General features: G+C 54.6%; 2 protein-coding genes across 12 annotated transcripts in view; one reads left to right on the top strand and one right to left on the bottom strand.

The window, feature by feature from the left end:
• The window catches only part of PI4KA (phosphatidylinositol 4-kinase alpha), a 151,007-nt gene extending 129,916 nt beyond the window's left edge, over positions 1–21,091 (top strand). For 6 of the 9 annotated variants that reach the window (XM_024352561.3, XM_054676009.1, XM_024352562.3 and 3 more), the window contains 16 exons: positions 880–970; positions 1,347–1,514; positions 2,201–2,254; positions 7,325–7,445; positions 9,909–10,038; positions 10,953–11,023; positions 14,044–14,116; positions 14,217–14,287; positions 15,391–15,500; positions 15,984–16,088; positions 16,170–16,295; positions 17,321–17,441; positions 17,923–18,082; positions 18,784–18,873; positions 19,405–19,488; positions 20,684–21,091. In XM_024352561.3, coding sequence (XP_024208329.2) covers positions 880–970; positions 1,347–1,514; positions 2,201–2,254; positions 7,325–7,445; positions 9,909–10,038; positions 10,953–11,023; positions 14,044–14,116; positions 14,217–14,287; positions 15,391–15,500; positions 15,984–16,088; positions 16,170–16,295; positions 17,321–17,441; positions 17,923–18,082; positions 18,784–18,873; positions 19,405–19,488; positions 20,684–20,735 — 1,627 coding nt within the window. In that variant the 3' untranslated portion in view covers positions 20,736–21,091. Of the gene's footprint in view, positions 1–879; positions 971–1,346; positions 1,515–2,200; positions 2,255–7,324; positions 7,446–9,908; positions 10,039–10,952; positions 11,024–14,043; positions 14,117–14,216; positions 14,288–15,390; positions 15,501–15,983; positions 16,089–16,169; positions 16,296–17,320; positions 17,442–17,922; positions 18,083–18,783; positions 18,874–19,284; positions 19,489–20,683 lie in introns of all 9 variants that reach the window. The other 3 variants (XR_010156003.1, XR_010156004.1, XR_010156005.1) reach the window with 3 other exon arrangements.
• A 3,060-nt stretch (positions 21,092–24,151) lies between these two features.
• On the bottom strand, positions 24,152–26,744 carry LOC104003686 (transmembrane protein 191B). Of its 3 annotated transcripts, XM_054676011.2 has the most exons (11): positions 26,449–26,744; positions 26,295–26,330; positions 26,046–26,169; positions 25,861–25,911; positions 25,632–25,709; positions 25,230–25,286; positions 25,062–25,121; positions 24,871–24,935; positions 24,719–24,791; positions 24,531–24,571; positions 24,152–24,448 (listed from the first exon to the last, which is right to left on the bottom strand). In XM_054676011.2, the coding sequence occupies exons 1-11, from the start codon at positions 26,742–26,744 to the stop codon at positions 24,439–24,441; spliced, it is 891 nt and encodes a 296-aa protein (XP_054531986.1). In that variant the 3' UTR covers positions 24,152–24,438. The 3 variants fall into 3 exon arrangements, with proteins under 3 accessions (XP_054531986.1, XP_063663856.1, XP_063663857.1); XM_063807786.1 differs by lacking the exon at positions 24,871–24,935 and having other exon boundaries at positions 25,003–25,121; XM_063807787.1 differs by lacking the exons at positions 24,871–24,935; positions 26,295–26,330 and having other exon boundaries at positions 25,003–25,121.
• Positions 26,745–26,775: the final 31 nt, after the last annotated feature.

The raw sequence follows: 26,775 nt of genomic DNA, 5'->3' as shown, positions 1-26,775 counted from the left end.
TTGTGAGCCCAGACTTGCCAATGTACTGCATCCTCTCTCCAGCCCTACTTTGATCCTCTGGAATAGGATCGCAGCGCAGCTCTGCATTGTCTCAAAGCACAGTGCTCATGGGACGTCCGCCTTGCATTAGCCTGAGGTGGGAACACCTGGAAACCAGTAGCTGCCCCTTCATGGACCAGGTGCCTTGTGGCCCCTGGACTGTTGACTGAGACACTGACTCACTGGATGAGCAGCTGTGGAGAGTCAGGAGAGGATATGGTAGGAAAAGGAGTAAGAGGCAGGGGTTTTAAGACAAGGATGGTGAAAGGAAGCCCTTTAAACAGTTAAGTGTAGAAAAATTCCTGTTTCTTTAAGAAAGTTCCAGCATTTCATCACAGCAGATTATAATCCTCTTTTAAAAAACACTAATGTTCAGACTTACTAGTTAGTGGCATAATAGAACATTTAGCCGTCACCTGGCTAAACGTTTTTTTATTTAAACTTTTTTTTTTAATTTCTGTGCATATGTAGTAGATGTCTGTATTTATGAGGTGCATGAGATGTTTTGATACAGGCATGCAACGTGAAATAAGCACATCTTGGAGAATGGGGTATCCATCCCCTCAAGCATTTGTCCTTGGAGTTACAAACAATCCAGTTACACTCTTTTAAAGTTATTTTTCAATGTACAATTAAGTTATTATTGGCTGTAGTCCCCCTGTTGTGCTATCAAATAGCAGGTTTTCATTCTTTCTATTTGTTTGTACCCAAGCCGTCACTTGGTATTGATGTGAATCCCTCCAGTTCAGTGTTTCCCCCTGGCTCCCCTCACTCCAGTGTGGTGGGAGAGTGCAGGTTCCCTGGCGAGGCAGCACCACCCATACCCTCTGTGCACTGTAGGTTTAAGAACACAGAAGCCATTGGGAACGAAGTGACCCGTCTCGTTCGGTTGGACCCGGGAGCTGTTAGTGATGTGCCTGAAGCAATCAAGGTAGTGTAGCCCACGTACCAGGGCCTGAGTTCAAACTGCACAAAATAGCACACTGCACCCAGAAATGCCTGAAACTAGAAATGAGACAAAAACAGCCACTTGGCAACTTCAGTGCTATTCATGGTTTTTCTGATTTCCTGTGTTTTCTATTTCTTGTCTGTAGCATTTATTTTGTTCACAGTAGAAAAAAATGTAATGCACTTCACCCTAATTGCAGTTACGTTGTTTTCCATAACACATCAGAAGCATCTTTCCCATGGTTACCGATGCTTAAAAACATCACTTCTCATGGCCGTCCTTGTGTGGCCCGTGGACCAGGTATCTCCAGAGGTCCCGGGACTGCCCAAGCCACAGCATCTCCCCACCTTCTCTGCAGTTCCTGGTCACCTGGCACACCATCGACGCCGATGCTCCAGAGCTCAGCCATGTGCTGTGCTGGGCGCCCACGGACCCACCCACAGGCCTCTCCTACTTCTCCAGCATGTACCCGCCGCACCCTCTCACGGCGCAGTACGGGGTGAAAGTCCTGCGGTCCTTCCCTCCGGTGAGCCCAGGGCCCTGCTGAGCTGGCCTCTGGTAGGACTGTTGGGAGGGGTCTTACCTGGTGAGAGGCACAGGCCCCACCATTGGCCATGAGGTCACCCCGTTACATACTGGTCCTTTCCCTGTTTTTTGCTCAAGTAGTTGTAGAAGATGGATTTAGTTCTAATTCAAATGTGTTCTCTAGTTACATTTGTTTTTTAATCTAGTGAGGCGTTTGAGTTAAAGACATAAAGTTAACTTGAGTTTGATTACGAGGCGGCGTGGCAGCTGTGCACACCCCACACAGCAGTGCAGCTAGCTGTGCCTTGGAACCCCACAGTGACCTCACCCGTGGAGGGTCCCTCACTCCTTGTGGGAGCCCAGGGAGCCCACGAGATAGCCATGATGGTGGAGAAGGGTCTCTGGAATATTCTAGAGTCTGACCCACAGCAGACCATTTCCCTGAGGCAGGCTCCCTAGTGAGGAGCGCGAGGCCCTCGCCCGCTGTAGAGCAGGAGCCTTGCTCCTTTTACCTGTTTCCTCCATTCCTGTGTTCTGAGCCATCGGTCATTTTGCCTGCCATCCTCTGGGCTTTCGCCAGTTCTCAGCCCTGCTGTGGGCAGAGCAGAAGCAGAGGCAGGGCCTGGGCCATAGGGTTGGGTGGCTCTGCTCTCAGAAGTCATGGCCAACTCTGCTCCACCTCCACAGGACGCCATCCTCTTCTACATCCCCCAGATTGTGCAGGCCCTCAGGTACGACAAGGTAAGCCTGCACCTGCATGGCCGTCCTCTTCACTCACAGAGTGTGTTCCACACCCAGCTTGTGCCCGGTCTGTCCCCAGCCCTCACAGGCTCCTCAGAGCCTCCTCAGGGGCAGGGCTGCCCAGCAGTCCCCTTGCTCCCCCTACCCCAGGCCCTGTGATTGTCCCTTGATACCCATGTTCACCCACTGCCTCACCCTGAGGCCCAAGCATGCTCTGTGGAGCGAGCCGGTTCTGGGGCTGTTGCCAGCCTGGCCAGGCTTCCCTCTCATCGGTGGGGTCCCCTCAAATCCCTGAATCCTGCCCTCTTCAGCCGGAAGTGGTGAGGAAAATTAACGAGATGACGTATGCATTAGTCTGCCAGGGCTGCATAGCGAAGCACCACAGACTGGGCAGCTTAAACGACAGAAATGTCTATTCTCATTCTCAGAATTGTGGAGGCCAAAAAACAAAACAAACAAACAAACAAAAAACATGAATTCTGGAGGCCAGAAGTCCAAGGTCATTGTTCGAACAGGGTTGTTTCCTTCTGAGGCCTGTCTCCCTGGCTTTTTTTTTTTTTTTTAAGAGACAGGGTCTCGCTCTGTCACTCAGGCTAGAGTGCAGTGGCGTGATCTCAGCTCACTGCAGCCTCAACCTCCCGGGCTCAAGCGATCCTCCCACCTCAGCACCTTCCCCGCTACCCCTCCCAAGTAACTGGGATGACAGGCATGTGCGACCACGCCCAGCTAATTTTTGTATTTTTTGTAGAGATGGAGTTTCGCTATGTTGTCCCAGGCTGGTCTCAAACTCCTGAGCTCAGGCAATCTGCCCACCTCCGCCTCCAAAAGTGCTGGGATTATAGGCCTGAGCCACTGTGCCCATCTCCCTGGCTTATTGATAGCCATCTTCTCCCTGAGTCCTTACAGGGTCATCCTTTTGTGTGTGTCTGTGTCCTAATCTCCCCTTATAAGAACACCTGTCATACTAGATTAGGACCCACCCTATTGACCTCATTTTACCTTAATCATCTCTATAAAGACCCTATCTCCAAATACAGTACCATTCTGAGGTCCTGTAACATATGAATTTGAAGGGACACAGTTCAGCCCGTAACAGTATCCATGGACATAAAGTGCTCAGCACAGGTCATGGCACAGAAAATATCCATGGGAATGACCACAGCCAGGAGCCCGAGCCTCCTCTGCCCTCGCGCCAGCCTGCCCACTGCACCCTGTGTCTGAGTGCAGCTTGTCTGCCCTATTCCCCAACCCCAGGGCTGACCTCATTTCCCTGGCTGAATTGGGCAGCAGACTCCATGTGTCCTGGCTGAGTCCTCACCACTCTGGCCCACCTGTGGGCTGGCTGAGTTACATGGCTGGGTGTCCCAGGGGCTAGCCTTGGAGTCTGTAGACCAAAGTGCTTCTAGAACAGCAGCCAGCCTCTGCTGAAAGACTGAGTCCTGTGGAATCATTCACTGCCCTCACTAGGTAGTGCCACACTCTCTGCGCCTCTGAGTGGTGATATGTGTGGAGCCACACTCACCAAGCCGGAGCCTTCACACTGGTGGCAACTTACAGGATTGTCATGAGGCACCTTCTCTTCAGCAACCTGTTTCCTTCCCCCTGGCTCCCCTCCCACATTATTTTCCCTTGACTGCTTGGCTCTCTGCTTGCATACAGGCCTAGCATAAGGGTTAGATCCAGAGGCAGTGGGGAGGGGAGCCAGTACCCAGGGCCTCCGTGTGAACTCTTGGTGGTGGCTACCAGAGAAAGGCCGCCTGAAATGATTCTTCTGTGTGTGGTTGTACCAACTCAGGACTCAGCTAGTTTCACTGGTTTCTTTCTTGCTTTCCATTTTTATGGAATTTTTTTTTGTTTGTTTTGTTTTGTTTTAGACAGAGTCTCGCTCTGTTGCCCAGGCTGCAGTGCAGTGGCATTCTCGGCTCCTTGCAGCCTCTGCCTCCCAGATTCAAGCAGTTCTCCTGCCTCAGCCTCCCAAGTAGCTGGGATTGAAGGTGCATGCCACCACGCCCGGCTTATTTTTTGTATTTTTAGTAGAGACAGGGTTTCACCATGTTGGCCAGGCTGGTCTCAAAACTCCTGACCTCAGGTGATTGACCTGCCTTGGCATCCCATAGTGCTAGGATTACAGGCATGAGCCACTGCGCTCAGCCAGAATTTTTTTTTTTTTTTAGACAGAGTTTCGCTCTTGTTGCCCAGGCTGGAGTGCAATGGTGTGATCTCAGCTCACTACAACCTCCGCCTCCCAGGTTCAAGCACTTTTCCTGCCTCAGCCTCCCAAGCAGCTGTGATTACAGGCATGTGCCACCACACCTGGTTAATTATTTTAATTAATTAATTAATGGCTAGGCGCAGTGGCTCACGCCTGTAATCCCAGCACGTTGGGAGGCTGAGGCGGGCGGATCACGAGGTCAGGAGATCGAGACCATACTGGCTAACAGGGTGAAACCCTGTCTCTACTAAAAATACAAAAAATTAGCCAGGCGTGATGGTGGGAGCCCGTAGTCCCAGCTACTTGGGAGGCTGAGGCAGGAGAATGGCATGAACCCGGGAGGCAGAGCTTGCAGTGAGCCGAGATCATGCCACTGCTCTCCAGCCTGGGCTACACAGTGAGACTCCGTCTCAAAAAAATAATAAATATTTATTTATTTATTGAGACAGAGTCTTTGTTGCCCAGGCTGGAGTGCAGTGGCACGATCACGGCTCACTGCAACCTCCATCTCCCAGGTTCAAGTGATTTTCCTGCCCCAGCCTCCCGAGTAGCTAGGATTACAAGCGTGTACCACCACGCCTGGCTAATTTTTATATTTTTAATAGAGACAGGGTTTCACCATGTTTGCCAGGCTGGTCTCGAACTCCTAACCTCAGGTGATCCACCTGCCTTGGCCTCCCAAAGTGCTGGGATTACGGGCGTGAGCCACCACACCCGGCCTATTTTTGTATTTAATAGAGATGAGGTTTCCCCATGTTGGTCAGGCTGGTGTCGAACTCCTGACCTCAGGTGATCCACCTGCCTCGGCCTCCCAAAATGCTGGGATTACAGGCGTGTGCCACCACACCCAGCCTGGAATATTTTTTAAGTTTAAAAAAATTTATATCACTGTGGCAATACAAATGTATATACATATTTGTTTATACTTTTACAAAAAAAAGGAACAGTAGGCCGGGCGCGGTGGCTCACGCTTGTAATCCCAGCACTTTGGGAAGCCGAGGCGGGTGGATCACGAGGTCAGGAGATCGAGACCATCCTGGCTAACACGGTGAAACCCCGTCTCTACTAAAAATACAAAAAAAGATTAGCCAGGCATGGTGGCGGGCACCTGTAGTCCCAGCTACTCGGGAGGCTGAGGCAGGAGAATGGCGTGAACCCGGGAGGCGGAGCTTGCAGTGAGCTGAGATTGCACTCCAGCCTGGGAGACAGAGCGAGACTCTGTCTCAAAAAAAAAAAGGAACAGTAAACCAAAAGTTAATAAAAATGGCCAAAGAGGGAGAGATCAGGATGGAACTGACAGATATGTACCATATTTAATAATTTTGACTTTGGAACTCTGTCAGTGTTTACATAATTAAAAAGCAAACTTATATTTAAAAACACTACACATTGAACATTCATAGTTTGTCTTTAGATCCATTTGCCGGGTTAGAATTGGGAAACCCAAAGCGAAGACTTCTGCCTGTGTGGTAAGACCACCCCCGACTCACCCAGGTCAAAAATGTCCATCCAAGGGACACTTCACCAGATCAGTGGCCATAGACTCCAGGAGGCTGCCCAGAAAGGCCAGCTCACCTTTTTAAACCTAGGGCATGGAATTAAAACTGGAGTTTCAAAACTTATGGCTCTAGGAACAAAAAAAATTTTTTTTAATTAAAAAGAAAAACTGGAGTTACTACTATGAGTGGCGGAAAATGACCAAGAAGGAAGAGGAGGATAGGTCCTTAGGATGGTGACCACAGTTGTGTATATTAGTCCATTTTCACACTGCTATAAAGAACTTCCTGGCCAGGTGCGGTGGCTCATGCCTGTAATTCCAGCACTTTGGGAGGTCGAGGTGGGTGGATCACCTGAGGTGAGGAGTTCAAGACCAGCCTGAACAACATGGCGAAACCCCGTCTCTACTAAAAATACAAAAATTAGCCAGATGTGGTGGTGTGCGCCTGTAATCCCAGCTACTCGGGAGGCTGAGGCAAGAGAATTGCTTGAACCTGGGAGGTGGAGGTTGCAGTGAGCTGAGATTGTACCACTGCACTACAGCCTGGGTGACAGACCGAGACTCTGTCTCAAAAACAAACAAACAAACAAACAAAAAAACTTCCTGAGACTGGGTAATTTATAAAGGAGGCTTAATTGACTCACAGTTCCACGTGGCTGGGGAGGCCTCAGGAAACAGAATCATGGTGGAAGGGGAAGTAGGTCCGTCTTACCTGGCAGCAAGCGAAAGAGAGCAAGTGTGTGTGTAGGAGGAACTGTCAAACATTTATAAAACCATCAGATCTCCTGAGAACTCATTCGCTGTCATGAGATCAACAAGGGGGAACCGTCCCCATGATCCAGTCACCTCCCACCAGGTCTCTTCCTCAACACCTGAGGATTACAATTCAAGATGACATTTGGGTGGGGACACAAAACCTAATCATATCAGTGTGTCAATTTGTGAAGGAGGTATCTCTGCATGTTTCTGGAACCTGTCTGTCACTTTGGAATATTGTTCTAAACAACCAGCTCACAAGTGAGTTTTTAGCACCCAGCCTGCTTTTTCTCGTACTTGACAACCCCAGAAATTGGTTTGAGAGTTGTGCTTCTTAAACCCATGGGAAGACACAGACGAGACAAAGGCTGACTGTCGCCCGCTTTGCAACCCTGCCCCCCAGGTCCCAGCCCCCAGCCAGCTGGAACTTGGCCTGGCCACTGGCTGGACTCAACATCAATCCTGGAGAGCTTGTCCACACCACTAGAGCCACCGGGCCTTACCCTTGCCTGGTCTACCAAATGCCGGGAGTCAGCAGCTGCTGACAAGGCCCTCTTCATGGAGAGGGCCGAGCCAGGCTGACAGGGACCTTGCTCTCCTGCAGATGGGCTATGTGCGGGAGTATATTCTGTGGGCAGCGTCTAAATCCCAGCTTCTGGCACACCAGTTCATCTGGAACATGAAGACTAACATTTATCTAGATGAAGAGGGCCACCAGAAAGACCGTGAGTATTTTGTCCTCCCACAGGCCTCACTTCCTGTCTTCAGTGCACTGCCAAGCACCTTCTGCAGCCCCCAGGGCTCTCGCCAGCCTGCACTGCCCCAGCTCACCGACCCCTCCACTCCCACCCTTTGCTGGGGCACTTCTCACCTTTCAGCACACAGGGGAGCAGGACCCCTCCTTCATGACGCCTTTGCTAACTTGCTGTCCGATGCCACCCTGCACTCCCAAGTGCGAGTGAGACCCTTCTGCTCCAGTGGCTGCTTCTGCAGAGTCTCCATGGTCAACACAACTGTGACTGCATGTGAGGAAGGGGCCGTCAGCCCAGGGCAGCGGTTCCCAAATAGCACAGCCTCAGGACCCCTGCACTGTCAGAAATGTTTATTGAGGTCCTCAAAGAGCGCTGTTTAATGTGAGCATTAGCTGTCAGTGTTAACGAGGATTAGAGATTAAGACAGGATTTCAGAAAATGTAAGCCCATTCATTACATGTTAATATAAATAACATCTTTTTGGGAAAATAACTTTCCCCAAAAAACTAAAAAATGAGCCAAAAGAGTGGCATTTCCTTGTAGAAGACGGCTGGATTCTCATTCTCGTTCCGCTTCTGCAGTTGATCTGTTGCAGTGTTGTTTCAGTTGAAGTGAATGTAGTTGAAAAAGGAAGTTGTATGTTAGTAGTCTCTCAGGTCATTGTGGAGATTCTTTTTGATACTGCACCACACTTGAGAAGTGGTAGCTTTTGTTTTATTTTTTTAGAGGCAGGGTCCCTCTCCCAGGCAGGAGTGCAGTGGCGCAATCACGGCTCACTGCAGCCTTGACCACCTGGGCTTAAGCCATCCTCCTGCCTCATCCTCCCAAGTAGCTGAGACTATAGGTGCACGCCACCATGACTGGCTAATTTTTAATTTTTTGTAGCTCAGCCTAGCTTCTTAATGATTACTTGCAGTCCGGGCATGGTGGCTCACGCTTGTAATCCCAACACTTTGGGAGGCCAAGGCAGGAGGATCGCCAAAAAAAAGGTTAATTGCAGTGCGGCATCTTAAACTTGGCAGTAAACTTCTCATGCTGTGTTTTGTTCAAGTCTGTCTACGTCGCACCTGGACCCACAAAAGCTTTTATAACATCAAACAGTGGGCATTTATAAAATATAGGCCAGTGAGTTATGCACATCTTTCAAAGGTTGTTACATTTCTTTGTACAGTGTGGAAAAATCATATTTGTTCACATCTGCCGGTCTTATCAGAAAGGGTTTTTTTTTTTTTTTTTTGAGACAGAGTCTTGATTAGTCGCCCAGGCTGGAGTGCAGTGGCACGATCTCGGCTCACTGCAAGCTCCGCCTCCCAGGTTCACGCCATTCTTCTGCCTCAGCCTCCCGAGTAGCTGGGACTACAGGCACCCGCCACCACGCCTGCTAATTTTTTTGTATTTTTAGTAGAGACAGGGTTTCACCATGTTAGCCAGGATGGTCTCAATTTCCTGACCTTGTGGTCCACTCACCTCAGCCTCCCAAAGTGCTGAGATTACAGGCATGAGCCACCGCGCCCAGCCCAGAAGGAGTTTTTAAGGGAAGCTGTTGAGCTCACAGCAGCAGATCCAAGTTTTCCAAAAAAATGTTTCAGTTCCTTTGAGTGGAAGATTTATTTTTTGTTCATTTTCAGGAAAACATCTGCCACATCCCTAAGTCTGAATAGCTATATGTTGTCTGTCAGTCATTTCTTCAAGTAAAAACAAAGGTCTGTGAAAAAGGTTAGTCCAGGCTCCAAAATCAGACAAGCTCCAGGTGCTTCTCAGGACAGCGCCTGCCTTAGATGCGGCAAGAGTGCTTCGTGCACATCCCGTTTCATCACAAAGAATACTTTAAAAGCCAGATGTGGTGATGCGCACCTGTAGTCCCACCTACTAGCTGTAGTCCCAGCAACTCAGGTGACTGAGACAGGAGGATCTCTTGAGCCCAGGAATTTAAATTCAGCCTGGGATTTGAATAGTGACAGGCACTATTTCATATAGAGCCCCGCCCACTGTGTGCCTCTATAAAAAAAAAAAAAGACGTATTCAGGGTAGAGTTTAATAAGAATTAGTTTTCATTGCTTCACCTGTGACATTCATAAATGACACGGGCTTTTTTCTCCCTGCGTGTGCAGCAGTGAGGATTCTACGCCCTGTGACATTCATAAATGACACGGGCTTTTTTCTTCCTGCGTGTGTAGCGTGTGCAGCAGTGAGGATTCCACGTCCACTTGTGCGCTTGGCCCCTGCCTTGAGCTCCGCTTAGGCACCAGCTTAGCTTCCCAGCAGCGTCGGCTGTGTCAACACAGCAAAAGGGGCACACGGCAGCTGTTATGGTCTCACCAAGCCTGCAGAGCATACTCTGGGCACTGCCAGTCTGGGGCCTGAGAAACAGGGCTGGTATTCCTGAGGGGCCTCTGCCACAGCCACAGAGACTTAGCCTCTTTGTTTCCTTGGCAGCTGACATCGGCGACCTCCTGGAGCAGTTGGTAGAGGAGATCACAAGCTCCTTGTCCGGCCCAGCGAAGGACTTTTACCAGCGGGAGTTTGATTTCTTTAACAAGATCACCAACGTGTCGGCTATCATCAAGTAAGTGCAGTGCTTCGGAAACCACCTTCTGGAATCTTGTTCCAGTCCCTGCAGCTTAACAGAATTGCCTGGGAAGCTTTAAAAATACCCGTGCCTGGCCCCAACCAGATGAATGAGAGTCTCTAGCAGCGGGGCCGCTGGTGGTTCTGATGGACAGCCAGGGTGGGTGGGGAAGCACTGCTTGGGGTGAGTCAGGGCTGTTGAAGTTATGGCAGAATGCACGGCCACGCCAGTTTCAGGAAACACAGCTTAGTTTCATTCCTGAGGTTTGTGGAATTTAGCACATGGCTCCACAATTTGAGGCCACCCTGCCCTCTCCACACTCTGAAGGATCGATCCTCATGGTGTCAGGAAAACCAGACTGCCTTTGCAGGTCCTGTCATCGTTTTCCTAGACCTTCCATTCATGTGGACCTGACACCATCCTTGGATGTTGATGGCTTTGTGCATTCATAAGGGATGAAACCCTGGAGTCATCAATGCTGGGCACGCTGGCTGGGCTGTCTCCAGTGCTTACACTGCTCTGACCTTGGTCACTTTGAGGTCCTTTTCTGGGCTGGGTGCTGAGAATAGCAGTGCTGGCAGCTTCTAACCCACAAGATGAAGGACGGGAGCTAGCGTTTCCTGGGTGGCAGCAGGTGGTAGGCATTATTACCCCCACCACCCCCAGCCACACACCCCCGCACACAGCAGGGGCAGAGCCTGCCAGAAAACAGCCCTTCCGGGGCTGTCGGGGATTCTCCATGAGGAATGCAGGGCAAGAATCGCTGCCAGTGGTGCGTGGCTGCGCTAGGAGCAGCTAGAGCCGGGAAGAGAGGGACAGAGAGGGCAATCCAGGCAGGAGGGGCCCTGGGCTGTCCCCCAGCAGCCAGTTCCTCCAGGAGACAAAGCAAGAATTTCTTTCCTGTTTCTCAGGCCCTACCCTAAAGGCGACGAGAGAAAGAAGGCTTGTCTGTCGGCCCTGTCTGAAGTGAAGGTGCAGCCGGGTGAGCAGGTGGCTTCTGGAGGCTCAGACCAACCTCTTCCTGCAGGCGGGCGGCGGGGCGTGAAGGCTGCTGCCCTCTCCAGGCACTGCAGGATGTGGACACAGTGGCTTGGCCAGCCCCACACCTGCTTGGGCCCACGGTGCCTGGTGCCCCAGGACCCCAGCCCCTCCCCAGAATCTGCCGCTAGTGAGCGGGAGCTGCTCGTCAGTGGGTGCCCTTCATCTTCCTTGCTGCCTGCTGTTTTTCTGGAGGCTGACAGTGACCTCAGTAGCTGTTACTCTAGAAGAGGGTTCCTAGGCTCCAGCATTACAGGAGCAGGTCACACAGACGAGGGGATGTCGGGCCCAGTGTGGGACGGCTCAGGTGTGCTGGGACCCATCAGCACCACCCCCCCACCGCCTCCATGGGAAGTCGCTCCTGGGTGCCTGTGGCTGTGGCCACATGGGAATTCAAGCTGAGCTTTTCAAGAGAAGATGGAAATCCAGACTTCACTGGGCAGCTCTCTCTCCATTTCTTTTTTTGTTGTTGTTGTTTTTGAGATGGAGTTTCGCTGTGTCGCCTCAGCCTCCCGAGTAGCTGGGACTACAGGCACCCACCACCACACCCGGCTAATTTTTTTGTATTTTTAGTGGAGTCAGAGTTTCACCGTGTTAGCCAGGATGGCCTCAATCTCCTGACCTTGTGATCTGCCCGCCTCGGCCTCCCAAAGTGCTAGGATTACAGGCATGAGCCACTGTGCCCGGCCTCTCTCTGCATTTCTAACTATTGGCACAAACTTGTCTTCCAAACTCTGTCTGTCCTGTGCAGATGTTCACAGCGGCTGGTCTCAGCTGTGGAGTGCCCTGCAGGACCCCGGTTTAACCATTTCTTCCCAACACATTGTGTTGAGCTCACACAACAGCACGGCTTCCCAGAGAGGGCAGGACATGTATGCAGGGCCTCTGTTCCCGCATCGGGAAGGCCACAACTGCTGGGGAGGGGCAAAAAGAGCTGGAAGCATTGTACTGCAGGGGGCATGCACAGAAGTCCCCAGCCCCTGGCTCTAGATTGTGTTGGCTGAGTCTTGCCCGAGAGGTCAGGGAAGCCAGCAGGGCTCTAGCAGGAGAGCACAGAGGGGCCTGAGTGTGAGCCACAGCCTGGAGCAGGCAGAAGGGCAGGTGAGGAAGAGGAGGAGATGGCATGCCCCCCTCTCCCTGTACCCCACAGCAAGGCCAAGCTTGGCTCCCCTCAAAGCCCACCTCTCAGGGCTCAAGGAGCACACATCCCCCTTGAGGACTGGCAGTTCCTTGGCCAGAAACAGGCTTTCCCTTGTCCTCTTATTTGACACATTTACTGAGCACTCACTGAGAAAGGGGAGCCTGGGCCGGGCGCGGTGGCTCATGCCTGTAATCCCAGCACTTTGGGAGGCCAAGGCAGGTGGGTCACCTGAGGTCAGGAGATCAAGACCATCCTGGCTAACACGGTGAAACCCCGTCTCTACCAAAAATACAAAAAATCAGCCGGGTGTGGTGGTGGGCGCCTGTAGTCCCAGCTACTTGGGAGGCTGAGGCAGGAGAATGGCGTGAACCCGGGAGGCAGAGCTTGCAGTGAGCCAAGATTGTGCCACTGCGCTCCAGCCTGGATGACAGTGCAAGACTTGGTCTCAAAAAAAAAAAAATTAACCAGGCATGGTGGCGCGTGCCTGTAATCCCAGCTACTTGGGAGGCTGAGAACAAGAATCACTTGAACCCAGGAGGTGGAGGTTGCAGTGAGCCGAGATTGCACCACTGCACTCCAGCCTGGGTGACAGAGTGAGACTCTGTCTCAAAAAAGCAAAAACAAGAAAAGAAAAGGCATGACATTAGGTGTTGTGGCTGTTAAAAAGATGAGTAAGACATGGTCCCTGAGCTGAAGAAGCTTGAACTCACAGAGATATAAAATAAGCATAAAGAAACCATGTTGGCCGGGCGCGGTGGCTCATGCCTTAATCCCAGCACTTTGGGAGGCCAAGGCGGGTGGATCACCTGAGGTAAGGAGTTCTAGACCAGCCTGGCCAACTTGGTGAAACCCCATCTCAACTAAAAGTACACAAATTAGCCAGGCGCGGTGGCGGGCGCCTGTAATTCCAGCTACTCGGGAGGCTGAGGCAGGAGAATCGCTTGAACCCGGGAGGCGTAGGTTGCAGTGAGCTGAGACCGAGCCACTGCACTCCAGCCTGGGCGACACAGTAGGACTCCGTCTCAAAAAGAAAAAAAGAAACGTGTTAGACAAAAGTCCTAAAGGCTGGGAGAACCAAGGACAGTTCATGGACATAGTGACATTTAAGTAAGGCTTTTAAGAGAGTAGTATTCAAATGGGTAAGGAAGGCCAGGCGCAGTGGCTCACACCTGTAATCCTAGCACTTGGGAGGCCAAGACAGGTGGATCACTTGAGGTCAGGAGTTTGAGGCCAGCCTGGCCAACATGGCGAAACCCCATCTCTACTAAAAATACAAAAATTAGCCAGGCGTGGTGACAGGCGCCTATAATCCCAGCTACTCAGGAGGCTGAGGCAGAAGAATTGCTTGAACCTGGGAGGCGGAGGTTGCAGTGAGCCAAGATCGCACCACTGCACTCCAGCCTGGGTGATAGAGTGAGACTCTATCGAAAAAACAAAAACAAAAACAGGGACTCCAAGAATGGAGGGCTGTTCAGAGGGTTGCTCAGGCAGGTGGAGGCAGGACAGGCCTCACACGCACCCCCAGAAGCAGTAGGGCTGTATCTGTGAGGATGGGGCTCAGTGCTCCTCCAGGAAGAGCATTTCCCAGAAGGTGCAGACTTATTTGGTCGATGGCTGGAAGAGTCGAAGAGTCAAGGAGGACGGACCCTTAGCGGCCATGGAATAATAAGTTAGTGGTGCCCTGGACAAGGACCAGAGGCCCCTCCACAGGGGTGGGGTGTGCCTGCAGGGTGGACACGCACGTAACATCCGTGTTGGAAACTGACTCTGGCTCACCTGTGGTGACACATGCGCTCCCTGTGACTGCCTCTGTCCCTGCACAGGCTGCTACCTGCCCAGCAACCCCGAGGCCATTGTGCTGGACATCGACTACAAGTCTGGGACCCCGATGCAGAGGTGGGCGCCTCACCCTACCCATCCCCCACTTCCACAGCGTCCGTGTGCGAAGTTTTTCTCAGCTGCATCATGGGTGCCACATTCTTTTTGTTGTTTTCAGTGCTGCAAAAGCCCCATATCTGGCCAAGTTCAAGGTGAAGCGATGTGGAGTTAGTGAACTTGAAAAAGAAGGTCAGTAAAGAACCCTGATTTTGTTTGGGAGCTCAGTGCTTTTCCTTGCTAATGACAGTTTCTTCTGGCATGTGTTAAATTTAGTACAGCTCTCCATAAAAGATGATGTCTGTCCATCTGTCTGCCCTCACTCAGTCAGACCCCTCATTGGGGGATGGCAGGGAGCTCAAATGCACTGACAGATGTGCCACCCCAGAGGTCTGTCTGCCATGAGTCAGCTGGCATGCTCCAGCAGGCTCCTTCCTGAGGCTGAGGGGCCCGGGGCCGTTGGGGGGTGTTAGTTTCCCAGGGCTACTGTACGGACGATCTCAGTTCTGGAGGCTGGAGTCCATCATCAGGGTCGTGCCCCCTCTGAAGGCTCTGGGCAGGTCACACCTTGCCTCCTCAGCTTCTGGTGGTATTGCCAGCAGTCCTGGGCACTCCTTGGTCTGCAGATGCTCCACTCACATCTCCGCCTCCCTCTTCACATGATGATCTCCCACATCTCCGCCTCCCTCTTCACGTGATGATCTCCCTTGAAGGACATCAGTCATTGGATTAGGGACTGTTCTAATCCACTGTGACCTTGTCTTAACCTAATTACATCTGCAAAGACCCTGTTTCCAAATAAGGACACATTTTAAGGTTTGGGGTGAACATGAATTTTAGGGAGACACTCTTCAACCCAGTACAGACGGTGTGGCCAGCTGTGGAGAGGGGGCTGCCACCCCTTGCAGGGACCTGCCTCCCATGGCCATGTCTGCACACTGGCCCCGAGCCCTCCCAGGACCCCAGTGTACAGACACATTCCTCCTGCCCCCCAGCTCACAGCACCCAACACTGACCCAGGCACACCTGGGTCTTCACTGCAGATGAAATGGGGCTCTGTTTTTAGTTCCATTTACGCCTAAATGTTCTTAGACTCCAACCCTGGATTCCACCTGCTGTTCCAAGGCTTTCCTTGGGCCCTGCTGGGCTCCTCCTTGGCCTCCTTGGGGTTTTGAAGAAGTGATCCCCAAGATTGCTGGGGTTCCTTTCAGGCATGTGAGAGGACTCATCCCTGGCCCCCTCAGAGGGCTTCTCATTGCCTACAGGCTAACAGCGGCCTTTCTCCCTGCGGGCAGGTCTGCGGTGCCGCTCAGACTCCGAGGATGAGTGCAGCACGCAGGAGGCCAACGGCCAGAAGATCTCCTGGCAGGCAGCCATCTTCAAAGTGGGAGACGACTGCCGGCAGGTAAGCAGGGTCAGGCCTCGAGTAGGCTTGGGGACTGGGCTTGCTGCTCCCCAAGGCTCCAGGCCCGCCAGAGTCCAATCTCATATGCAGAAATGTGAATCTTTTCCTTCTCTTATATGGTTCAGGTGCCACGGGGTAAATTAGGGCTTCTGCAGAACCCGGAGGCCTCTCCTTCCAGCCCCTTTCCCACTGTCCCCGCCATGCCAGTGCCCACCTGAGGGAACTGTCCAGGGGTTGGGTGCCTTATCTCACACACCCCACCAGACAGCTCAGCCTCATGCTCAGCCCAGGGCCTGGTGGTCCCAGCAGCCTGAGTCCAGCCCCCGGTGGTCAGAAAGGAAGGCCTTCCAGACTCTTGCTCGGCTGTGGTCTCCCTACCTCACTCCATTTCTGGGTGCTCGGCTTTTGCCCTGCATGAGCCAGAGGAGCTGCTGGGGTGCAAGGACGCCAACTGACCGCATCCTGCGCCTCCCGGCTTCCCAGGACATGCTGGCCCTGCAGATCATCGACCTCTTCAAGAACATCTTCCAGCTGGTCGGCCTGGACCTCTTTGTTTTTCCCTACCGCGTGGTGGCCACTGCCCCTGGGGTAAGTTCCCCGAGTGGAGCCAGTAGGGCAGCCCTGGGCACCTCGCACCCGGCGGGCCTCAGAACTGGCCTTTCCTCCTAGTGTGGGGTGATCGAGTGCATCCCCGACTGCACCTCCCGGGACCAGCTGGGCCGCCAGACAGACTTCGGCATGTACGACTACTTCACACGCCAGTACGGGGATGAGTCCACCCTGGCCTTCCAGCAGGTAGCCAGGGTGGCCACAGGCCGGGGGAGGTCGTGTGTGCTCCACCCCACCCCAGCCACCCATACCCAGCCTCCACCCACACCCTGCTCTCCTCAGTCATCCTTTGTTAAGGGTTAAAACCAGGGCACCTGGGCCGGGCACGGTGGCTCACGCCTGTAATCCTAGCACTTTGAGAGGCCGAGGCGGGCAGATCACAAGGTCAAGAGATCAAAACCATCCTGGCCAAAATGGTGAACCCTGTCTCTACTAAAAATACAAAAATTAGCTGGGCGTAGTGGCACGCGCCTGCAGTCCCAGCTACTCAGGAGGCTGAGGCAGGAGAATCGCTTGAACCCAGGAGGCAGAGGTTGCTGTGAGCCGAGATTGCGCCACTGCACTCCAGCCTGGGCAACAGAGTGAGACTCCATCTCAAAAAAAACAAAAAAACCAAAAAACCAGGGCACCTGGCCGGGCGCAGTGCTCACGCCTGTAATGCCAGCACTTTGGGAGGCCAAGGCGGGCAGATCATGAGGTCAAGAGATCGAGACCATCCTGACCAACATGGTGAAACCCCATCTCTACTAAAAGTAAAAAAATTAACTGGGCATGGTGGTGGGCACCTGTAGTCCCAGCTACTCGGGAGGCTGAGGCAGGAGAATCTCTTGAATCCAGGAGGCAGAGGTTGCAGTGAGCCAAGATCATGCCACTGCACTCCAGCCTGGTGACAGAGCGAGACTCCATTTAAAAAAAAAACACCAGGGCATCTGTAAGCCACTTTGGGAGTCAAAAGAATGTAGAGCTGGGCTGGACTCCTTAGAAGAAAGTTAAGTTCTGAGTGTGGGAGGAAGTGCCTGCACCCCCACATCCACAGACAGCCCCTGTCACTCCTGCTACCGAAGACTGGCTTGCTGATTCGGGCTCTGCTTCCACAGTGGGGGCACAGAGCCAGGGAGAGTGCCCACAGGCCCAGGGATCCTGGGTGTGGGACCAGGGAGAATGCCCACAGGCCCCAGGGCCTTTTTGAGCCCAGGGCGCTCTCTGCACAGGCCCGCTACAACTTCATCCGAAGCATGGCCGCCTACAGCCTCCTGCTGTTCCTGCTGCAGATCAAGGACAGACACAACGGCAACATTATGCTGGACAAGAAGGGCCATATCATCCACATCGGTCAGCCAGCCACAGCGCCACCCTCCTCTCCCTTCACCCCGGCACCCAGGGGTGGATAGGGATCCCCACCCCACAGAGAGGAGAATGCCCAGAACCACCCTGCCAGGAGTGTCAGGGTCCAGCTCTGAGGTCCGAACTGTCGGCCACCAAGCTGTTCTGCTGTAGAGGGTGCCTGGCCCTGGCCCCAGGGAGCTGGGGCGAGAGCCGCCATTGCTCTGAGTCAGAAGCTGGAGCTGGGCGGAGTGGGGCTGGTCCAGGTTCAGTGCCCCAGCTTGGCTCCTTCCTCCACTTCCTCCCTTCTCTTTCTCTGCCTGCTGCCCCACCACCCACCCCATCACTGTCCCCAAGAAAACACAACCTGCCTGTTGGGGGTGGAGGGGGTGCTCCTGTTGCAGTCCTTTTCCACTCCTCAAAACAGACCACTCGTCCTTGCCCGCCCTGGCTCCTACCCAGTCACAGGCAGCTCTTTGGGGTTTTGCAGACTTTGGCTTCATGTTTGAAAGCTCGCCGGGCGGCAATCTCGGCTGGGAACCCGACATCAAGCTGACGGATGAGATGGTGATGATCATGGGGGGCAAGATGGAGGCCACACCCTTCAAGTGGTTCATGGAGATGTGTGTCCGAGGCTACCTGGCTGTGCGGTGAGCCTGGGTGAGGGCCAGGGTGGAGGCGGAAGGGGTGTGTGGAACGTTCTGAGGTCCCCTTTAGGATGAAGGGAATCTGGTTCCAGAGAGTGAGGTAGGTGCTAGCAGCCACCTGCTGACCTACACCTGTCCTTTGGTCACCTCTGTCTGCCCACCTGTGCCAGTAAATTCTTGCTCTGGACATCTAATTCCAACCACCTTCCCCACGATCCTGCCCACGCCTTCAGCCATGGGCTCTCCCTTTCTGGGCATCCCATCCACCCTGTCACCAAAGCCTGAGCACCTGCCACCCCACAGGCTACGTGCCAAAGATGGGCTTTGTCCCAGTTTCATATACAGGTCACTTGGCCAAGGCCACAGTCCAACCTGGGTTCATCCCCACTGCCCCGCAGAGAAAGGCAGGTCAGCGTGTCTGCATCCCACCCAGGTGCAGAAGCCATGGCCGGCAGCCTTATGTGGGGGACAGGGCAGGACACTCAGCCTGTCCAGAGTGCGTGTGGGCAGCCCTTGCCTGGGCGGTACGGGTTACCAAGTGCAGCAGATCGAAAGTTGCCTCGGGGATGTGCAAGATGTGGCAGGTGAGGTGGGTGGCAGGAGCCCACACCTGAGGCTGTTGGCATCAGCCAGGCCACAGAACTACAGGCAGGGCCACCACCTAGGCTGGCCTCAACCCACCGCTCCCTCCTCTCTCTCCCCAGGCCCTACATGGACGCGGTCGTCTCCCTGGTCACTCTCATGTTGGACACGGGCCTGCCCTGTTTTCGCGGCCAGACAATCAAGCTCTTGAAGTAGGTTCCTTGGTGGACACGCAGGCCATCTGGGGGACAGTTGTCCATTAGCTGAGGCTCCATCCAAGATAGGTACCTTTCGTGTAATTGTCACTGTGGTTGTCATCTCCTTGGAACCTCAGAGCAGACAGGGTTCTTGGGTGAGGCTCTGCCCCTAAGACCACAACTGTGAGGGGCCCCTGCTTGTGCCGGCCACACCAAAGACCCACCCAGGGGCCTCTATTTATGTCAAGGATGCTACGCCCACCCCACCTCCACCCTAAGGTCTGGGGCTGCAGTAGCTTAGCTCCCCAATGCTTAGTCCCCTAATACCATGGGGCCACTCAGGTGATGCTGGGAAGGGGACAGGGCCCATGATAGGCCAGGCGTGGCCTTCACAGCACCCCATCTTCCAACATGTGGACCCCAAAGGTACATTTCCAGGGCGTGGCTCTCAGCTGAAGTCCGTCCCCATGGAAGACCCTCCTCCCACTGGGCCAGGGAGCCAGCACGGCCCTGCCCATGGCAGCCCTGACACAGCCTCTCCTCCAGGCACAGGTTTAGCCCCAACATGACTGAGCGCGAGGCTGCAAATTTCATCATGAAGGTCATCCAGAGCTGCTTCCTCAGCAACAGGTGAGTGCACCGCCCCCCTGCCTTCTCCCACTGCCTTGGTGGCCACTGGGCACCTGCAGGGCCTTGCCTGCACCAGGCGATGAGGATTCTGCTGTCCCCAAGCCGCCCCTCTCATGAAGACCCAAGCCTTGACAGGAACTCTTGAGGAGCAGTGGGGTGCTGGTTTAGGGGGCTGTGGTGTGCCGAGGGGAAGACTTGGCAGAGGCCGGGCCCACCTGGGCAGGGCTCATGAGGCCGAAGGAGCAGTAGGGACACAAGGCCAGGAGTATTAGAAATGAGTTTGGTGTCAGGCCTCCCTCCTCCCAGGAGGGCTGAGGAGTCAGACCCCACTCCTTCCCTGCGCCTGCCTGGGGCTGCTTCGTGGGCAGTGACTGGAGGTGCAGGCCGGGCTGCTGGTCACTACTGTGGTGGGAGGAGATGGATGCAGGGGGCCCTGGGGAGGGCTGGCCCAGGGTCTGAAGGCAGAGCACCGGGCTGACAGGCTCCCTGCTGTGGGAGTCAGAGGTGGCTTTGAGGGGTCCGGCCTGAACAAAGGGAGGATGGCGATCCCAGCAAGTGAGCCATCCCCGAAGGGGGCAGCACTTAAACATGTGGGGTTGGTAAGGCCCTGAGGGGCATGTGGGAGCCCAAGGCTGTGCCATGGGACAGACCACATCCAGACTAGGAGGAGGGGCCCAGGTGTAGCCATCTGCATGGGGAACTGCCAGAGGAGCGTGAGAGGAAGCTGAGACCTGCCCCCAGGTGGCGCCCGGGTCCGGCAGCCTAACAAGGGCACTGTGGAGGCTGGGCACGGAAGGAGCTCTTGCTGATAGGAAGCAGAGAAACCAGGCGGCCAGGACCTCAAGAGGGGCTGGGGCAGGGCGAGAGGGGGCTCTCCAGAGGTGCGAGGAGAGCGTACAGATCCCTTGGAGGCATCTGGCCAGGACGAGCCAAGGGGCCCGAGGCCCATGGGGCAGAGCAGTGGCTCCCACGGATGGAAGCGGTTTGGCTGAGGAGCATGAGGTGGCCTCGGAGTCCCCCGGGTTGGAGCAGGAGATGTGGTCACTGGGTGGGGGAGGGCACGCCTGGAACATTTGTACCTTCAGGTGCTGCGCAGCCATAAGGGGCTGATTGGACAGGTAGGGCTCCCTGCGGGGAGGGACCCCAGACCCTGCTGGCTCCTCGAATCTCCCTTCACTCTTCCATGGCCTTTCAGGAGCCGGACCTACGACATGATCCAGTACTATCAGAATGACATCCCCTACTGAGGAGGGGACCTTTGAGGGCCTCTGCCCCATGTGCCCTCGAAGCTGTCCCACAATCATGGAGCCCTGCGACCTCCCCGCCCTGCCGCCACATGCAGTGGAGGAGAGGCCTGTGGCCCAAAGAACCTGGTAGCGCCTCCTGGGGCAGCACGTGGGTGGCGCAGCCTTGGTAACGCCATGGACTGCAGCGACAATCAGTGGATGGTGCTGTCTATGCACAGGTGTGAGTCCTCTGTTTGCACTGGACATATTCCCTACCTGTTTTATTTCATAGGTACATGAAGTATTGTGTATAAAAAAAGAGATAAGATTTAACCAACATCAACAAAATAAAAACCCAAAATAGTGCTGTGTTGGAATCTGTGAGGTTTTGTGTCAAGTCCTAAGTCCACCTTCAGCCAAAGGGCAGTTCCTGGATTTGCCCCTAGAGAGGGGGGCCCAGTGTTGGCTGCACTCATAGGCTGGGGCCCAGGAGCACGGGTTGTGGCTTAACAAACATGAGATTCCCATAATCTCACCACGGCATAGGTGCACCAAAACACACATTGTGTTGTCCTGACTGCTGTCTGCCCGCTCCAAAACTGTCTCCCTCAGGGCTGTCGTGGGGGCCTGTCTGTGGCTCTCCGCAGCATCTTCCCACTGCTCTAGTCTTTCCCTCTTGCTTGTTTTCAAGTGCTGTGCTCTGGAAGTCCAAAATCTTTGTGTGACTAGACCCAGCAAACATCTACTCCCACCCACCGAGGCCCTGCATCTGAAGCAGATAGGAATAAAGACCTGAAACAAAAGAGAAACTCCAAAAGATCAGCTAAACGGCAGCAGGTAAGAAGAGAAAATCAGTGATCAGAACAGTGAAATGACCGAAGGAAAGGAAAGCCAACGGGGTGGCTCCTAATCCCAGCACTTCAGCAGGCCAAAGCGGGAGGATTGCTTGAGTCCAGGAGTTCAACACCAGCATAAGCAACATGGGAAGACCCTGTCTCTACAAAAAAATTTAAAATTAGCCACATGGTGGTGCATGCCTGTAGTCCCAGCTACTCAGGAGGGTAAGAAAGATAGGATCACTGGAGCCGAAGAGCAAGACTCCAGTGAGCTATGATGGTACCACTGCACTCCAGCCTGGGTAACAGGGTCAAAAAAAAAAAAGTTGAATGAAAAGCTCCAGTCAACTTTTTCTTTTTTTTTTTAGACGGAGTCTCACTCTGTCGCCCAGGCTGGAGTGCAGTGGCGTGATCTCTGCTCACTGCAACCTGTCTCCCAGGTTCAAGCAATTCTACCTCAGCCTCCTAAGTAGCTGGGATTTCAGCTGCACGCCACCACACCCAGCTAATTAATTTTTGTACTTTTAGAAGAGAAGGGGTTTCGTCATGTTGGCCAGGCTGATCTTGAACTCCTGGCTTCAGGTGATCTGCTTGCCTCGGCGTCCCAAAGTGCTGAGATTGGAGCCACCGTGCCCGGCCCCAGTCAATTTCTAATGGGATTTCCATAGTTGAAAAAAACAAATATTCAGCTTTAGGAAGCACAGTTGAGTCCTGAGAGTACAAATAAAAATATAGGCTGGGCACAGTGGCTCACATGTGTAATCCCAGCACTTTCAGAGGCTGAGGTGGGTGGATTGCTGGAGTCCAGCAGTTTGAAAACAGCCTGAGCAACATGGCAAGACCCCATCTCTACAAAAAATACAACAATTATCCGGGCATGGTGGCACAAGCCCGTAGTCCCAGCTACTCAGGAAGCTGAGGTGGATCGCTTGAGCCCGGGAGGTGGAGGTTGCAGTGAGCCAAGATCACACCATTGCACTCCACACTGGATGACAGAGTGAGACTGTCTTAATAAAAAATATGAGTCAGCGTATAAGTTAAAAGGAGTTTTAAAAGATACTAATCCAAAAGAAGGCAGAAAAGGAGAAACATAATAGACTTACCAGCCCTATTTAAAAGTCAGGGATTATAAACATGAATTGAAGAAGTGAGACCCAGTTATGTGCTGATTATAACCAAAGCACTTTACATATGAAGACAGATCTAAGATGAAAATAACAGATGGAAAAAAGACTGGCCATCCATAATCAAAATGTGTATGGGTGTTTATGAAGGGGCATTTCACAATAAGCAATTGACGGCGCTACCAACAAGAAAGTAAACACAGGAGCCCTGAACAAGCCTGTCACTCACCTTGACCTGCTGGGTATTTAGAACACACTCTGTCGGCCTGACACGGTGGCTCATGCCTGTAATCCCAGCACTTTGGGAGGCCAAGCCAGGTGGATCACAATGTCAAGAGATCAAGACCATCCTGGCCAACACGGTGAAACCCTGTCTCTGCTAAAAATACAAAAATTAGCTGGGCATGGTGGCATGCATCTGTAGTCCCAGCTACTCGGGAGGCTGAGGCAGGACAATCACTTGAACCCAGGAGGTGGAGGTTGGAGTGAGCCGAGATTGCACACCACTGTACTCCAGCCTGGCGACAGAGCGAGACTCCGTCTCAAAAAAAAAAAATCACTCCGTCAGCAGCAACAATACACTTTCTTCTCAATGTTCATTACAAGCTTTGTGCTGGGCCACAAAACAAGTCTCAGTAAATGAGATAGAATTAAAATCACGCAGAGTGTATTCTCTGTCCACAGTGGAAATTAGGACTCGGTAAGATATCTGGAGAAAATGTTGGCCAGGCACGGTGGCTCATGCCTGTAATCCCAGCACTTTGGGGAGGCCAAGGTGGGCGGATCACGAGGTCAGGAGATCGAGACCATCCTGGCTAACACAGTGAAACTCTGTCTCTACTAAAAATACAAAAAATTAAACGGGCATGATGGCGGGCGCCTGAAGTCCCAGCTACTTGGGAGGCTGAGGCAGGAGAATCGCTGGAACCCGGGAGGCAGAGCTTGCAGTGAGCTGAGATCATGCCACTGCACTCCAGCCTGGGCGCAGAGCAAGACTCCGTCTCAAAAGAAAAAAAAAAAAAAAAAGTAGCACATGTGATCAGAGGGAAAAGACCTAAGATGCTTTAAGGCGGTTTAGGGGAAGATGACAGCAATGAGCTGAGCTCAAGTAGTAAGAATACCAGAATACAGAGTGTGACTTCCCAAATAATCAAACAGAAGGAAAGGGGAGCATTGAAAAATCAGGATCAACATGTTACAAATGGTGGAAATAAATTCAAATATAGTAGAAATAATTTCAAATCACAACACTTGAAAAAGGCAGCTTGCCAAATTGGCAAAGAAAAAAGTGTCAAATGCTATGTACAAGTTTCTGACAATATGGCAAATTATGTATCCTGAAAAACTAAAAATGCTGTTTACAATACTGGGGAGTGGATCTAAATCCATGAGCTGTAAGAAAGGAAGGAATCTTTGGAGGCTGAAAAGCCAGTCAAGCTCCTACATGACATGGGAGACAGACGACGAACCCACGAGCTTCATCCCTTGAGGAGTTTATTAGGCGACCTTGGTCTACACTCTCAGGAGAGGAGTGCACCAGAAATAAAGCCAGGTGCCCTGGAGTCCACCTGGAGCCAGGCGCGGGGCGCTGCACTTAGGTTGGCAGCAGCCCGTTAGCGCGCAGCTCCAGCAGCGGGGACAGCGTGTAGCGCAGGCGGCGCAGCGTCGTCTCCGAGGTGAGGCTCCAGAGCCACGCGGAGACGGCGCCGGGGTCCAACAGCACCGTCCAGAGCAGCGACAGCCCCAGGAAGAGGAGCGGCAGCGTCAGCAGCGCCTGCAGGGCGAAAGGCGGGCAGGTGGGCGGCGGCTCGGGCGGGCACGTGGGGGACCGCGGCCGCGCCCACCGCCCTGCTCACCTGATGGCCAGCGCGCGAGGACCGCCGAACAGCCGCATCTCCTGCGGGGAGAGAGGGCCGCATCCAGCTACCTCCGCGCCCGCGGCGCCGGCCCGGTTTCCAGGAGGAGGGGGAGGCGGTGCCGCGGGGGGGATGGGGAGGGGTGTCCCGCTCCAGCCCACCCCGCCCGGACCCGCGCAGGCGCTCACTCGGTCCGCCCTGGCCATCTCCTCCATGAGCGACTCGGTGCTGTACTGCACTCTGCGAAGCTGCCCGTCACACCTGCGGGGACAGGCATGCAGGTGGGAGCCCGGCCCGGCCCCACAGTGCCCCGCCGCGCCCGCAAGCCCAACTCCCTTACAGTTCCCGGCCACTCTGCCAGGCGTCCAGCTCCTCCGCAGCCTCCATCACCTTCACCTGCACCTCCTGGAGCGGGTGAGAGTGCGGACTGAGGCCTCGGGGAGGCGTCCTGGCGGTGGGTTGGGAGACTTACCGCCCCAGGTCTGGGGGAGGAGAGGCGGGAGGCACCTCGGCGTCTGAGTGGGGCCGCACCTGCAGGACTACGGTCTGCTCCTGGAATATGGCCCAGGCCTCCGCTGTCTGCAGCGCGCCCTGGGTGTGGACACCCAGGTTAGACTCGGCGGCGGCGGGGCGACAGGCCCTTCCCCATCCACACTCGAAAGCCTACCCTCCTCCAACAGAACCCGCTTCTGCCCTCACCTGCTGCAGCTTCTCCTCCTGCAAGGCGCATTTGGTCTCCGCCAGCTCCAGTTCATTCTTGAGAAGGACCCAGGGAATGTCAGGAGGTCCGCAGGCCGGCAACCCGCTGCGCCTCCGGGCCCCACCCCCGGCCCTCAGTGCCCGCCCCCAGGCGATCATGACCCCGCCCACGTCCTCAGGACCAGTCGTAAGCAACGCCCCAGCTGGTCATGGCCCCGCCCCCTCCGCGCTCCGCCCGTATCTAGCCCTCAGGGCCCCGCCCCCAGGCGATTATGCCCCGCCCACATCCCCGCCCCGCCCACGCCTTCAGGGCCTGCCTTAAGCCACACCCCCAGGTGGTCACAGCCCCGCTCACGCTGCTGCTCCGCCCCTACTAAAGACCTCAGGGTCCCGCTCAAGCACCTGTAGCGTCACCAATTGGGCTGCGAGTTGCTGCTCCGTGCTCTTCTGGCTCTGCGGTTCTCCTCCGTAGTAGAAGAGCTAGAGGCGGGGCTCGTAAGGGCGGGGTTTACCGGGCTTCTGGAGGAACGGGTGTCGGGGGAGACAGGGACGGGGAGGCAATGAGAGCGAGGGCAAGGGCAGGACTTCCGAGAGGAACCAAGAGACAGGCTCTCCCATCTCCTGCACGTACCTGACTCGACAGCTCCTCCCACTGCTCCTGCAGCTGCCTGCTGTGCTGCTCCTGCGGACAGGGTCCTGGGGCGGTGCCGGCCTCTCCGCCGGTCCTACCTCACCCCACCCCCGGATCCCGCCCCCTTCCGCCCGCCCTGCCCCACCCCACCCTGGGTCCAGCCCCATTCCAGGACTCTTCCTCACCAAGTCCTCCTTGTGGCGCTCCGCCTCCTCCAGTCTTCTGCGCACCCGCTGCGCGCGCTCCCGCGCCGCCTCGCGCTCCTCCCCTTGCAGAGGCAGCGCTGCCTGGCTTCGCCTCCGCAGCAGCCTGCAGAGGGAAACTGAGGTTGGCGCTACAAGGCGGACTGGGTCGCTCAGGATCCCGCAGTCGCCAGGAAGGACCAGCCGCAGGCTCATGATTGAGGGCTGGGAAGTCCTGGCCGAGTCCCCCACCTGGGTCCGCTGGGTGGATCACCAGTTCCCAAGGGCCTAGAGCAGAGATGCGGGCCCGGGCGGATCAGCCTGGTACTCTGCGAAGCACCTCGCGGCGCTGCCTGCGGGACCGACCCTCGCGCGCCCGCCAGGTAGAGCGGCGTTCCCCGCGCACCTTCGCTCCCGCTCGCTTAGGTCCTGCAGGCGCTGGTTGAGGCTCTCGCTCTTGGCCTCGAGCCCGCGCATCAGCTTCTCTAGCTCCTGCTTCCGCTGGCGACCATCTCGGTTATCCTTCTGCAACTGCAGCAGCAGCTCCTGCGTCGCGGCCATGGCTGTGGAGACCGAGCCTAAATGCCGCCCGCCTCGGGGACCCGGCCTGCGGCTGGCAGGCGTCACAATGGGCGGCAGGGAGCGCCTAGCGGGCTGGATCACAATGGGCGGTAGGGGAAGCCCGAGCGTAGCCCGACACATGCCTCTTCTCACGCCGGCCGGAGGCGGGTCA

The sequence above is a fragment of the Pan troglodytes genome, chromosome 23, assembly GCF_028858775.2.
Source record: "Pan troglodytes isolate AG18354 chromosome 23, NHGRI_mPanTro3-v2.0_pri, whole genome shotgun sequence".
Classification (NCBI taxonomy): Eukaryota; Metazoa; Chordata; class Mammalia; order Primates; family Hominidae; genus Pan; species Pan troglodytes.
This window is presented reverse-complemented; position numbering and strand designations above follow the sequence as displayed.

Bases quoted from the DNA above. Each gene is read 5' to 3' on its own strand.
- LOC104003686 (XM_054676011.2), bottom strand. From the start codon at position 26,744: ATGTGTCGGGCTACGCTCGGGCTTCCCCTACCGCCCATTGTGATCCAG. The intron at 26,331-26,448 runs GTGCGCGGGGAA...TCTCTGCTCTAG, and splicing joins CTAAGCGAGCGGGAGCGAAG to GCCCTTGGGAACTGGTGATC. The intron at 25,912-26,045 runs GTGAGGAAGAGT...CCCTGTCCGCAG, and splicing joins AGCGCCACAAGGAGGACTTG to GAGCAGCACAGCAGGCAGCT.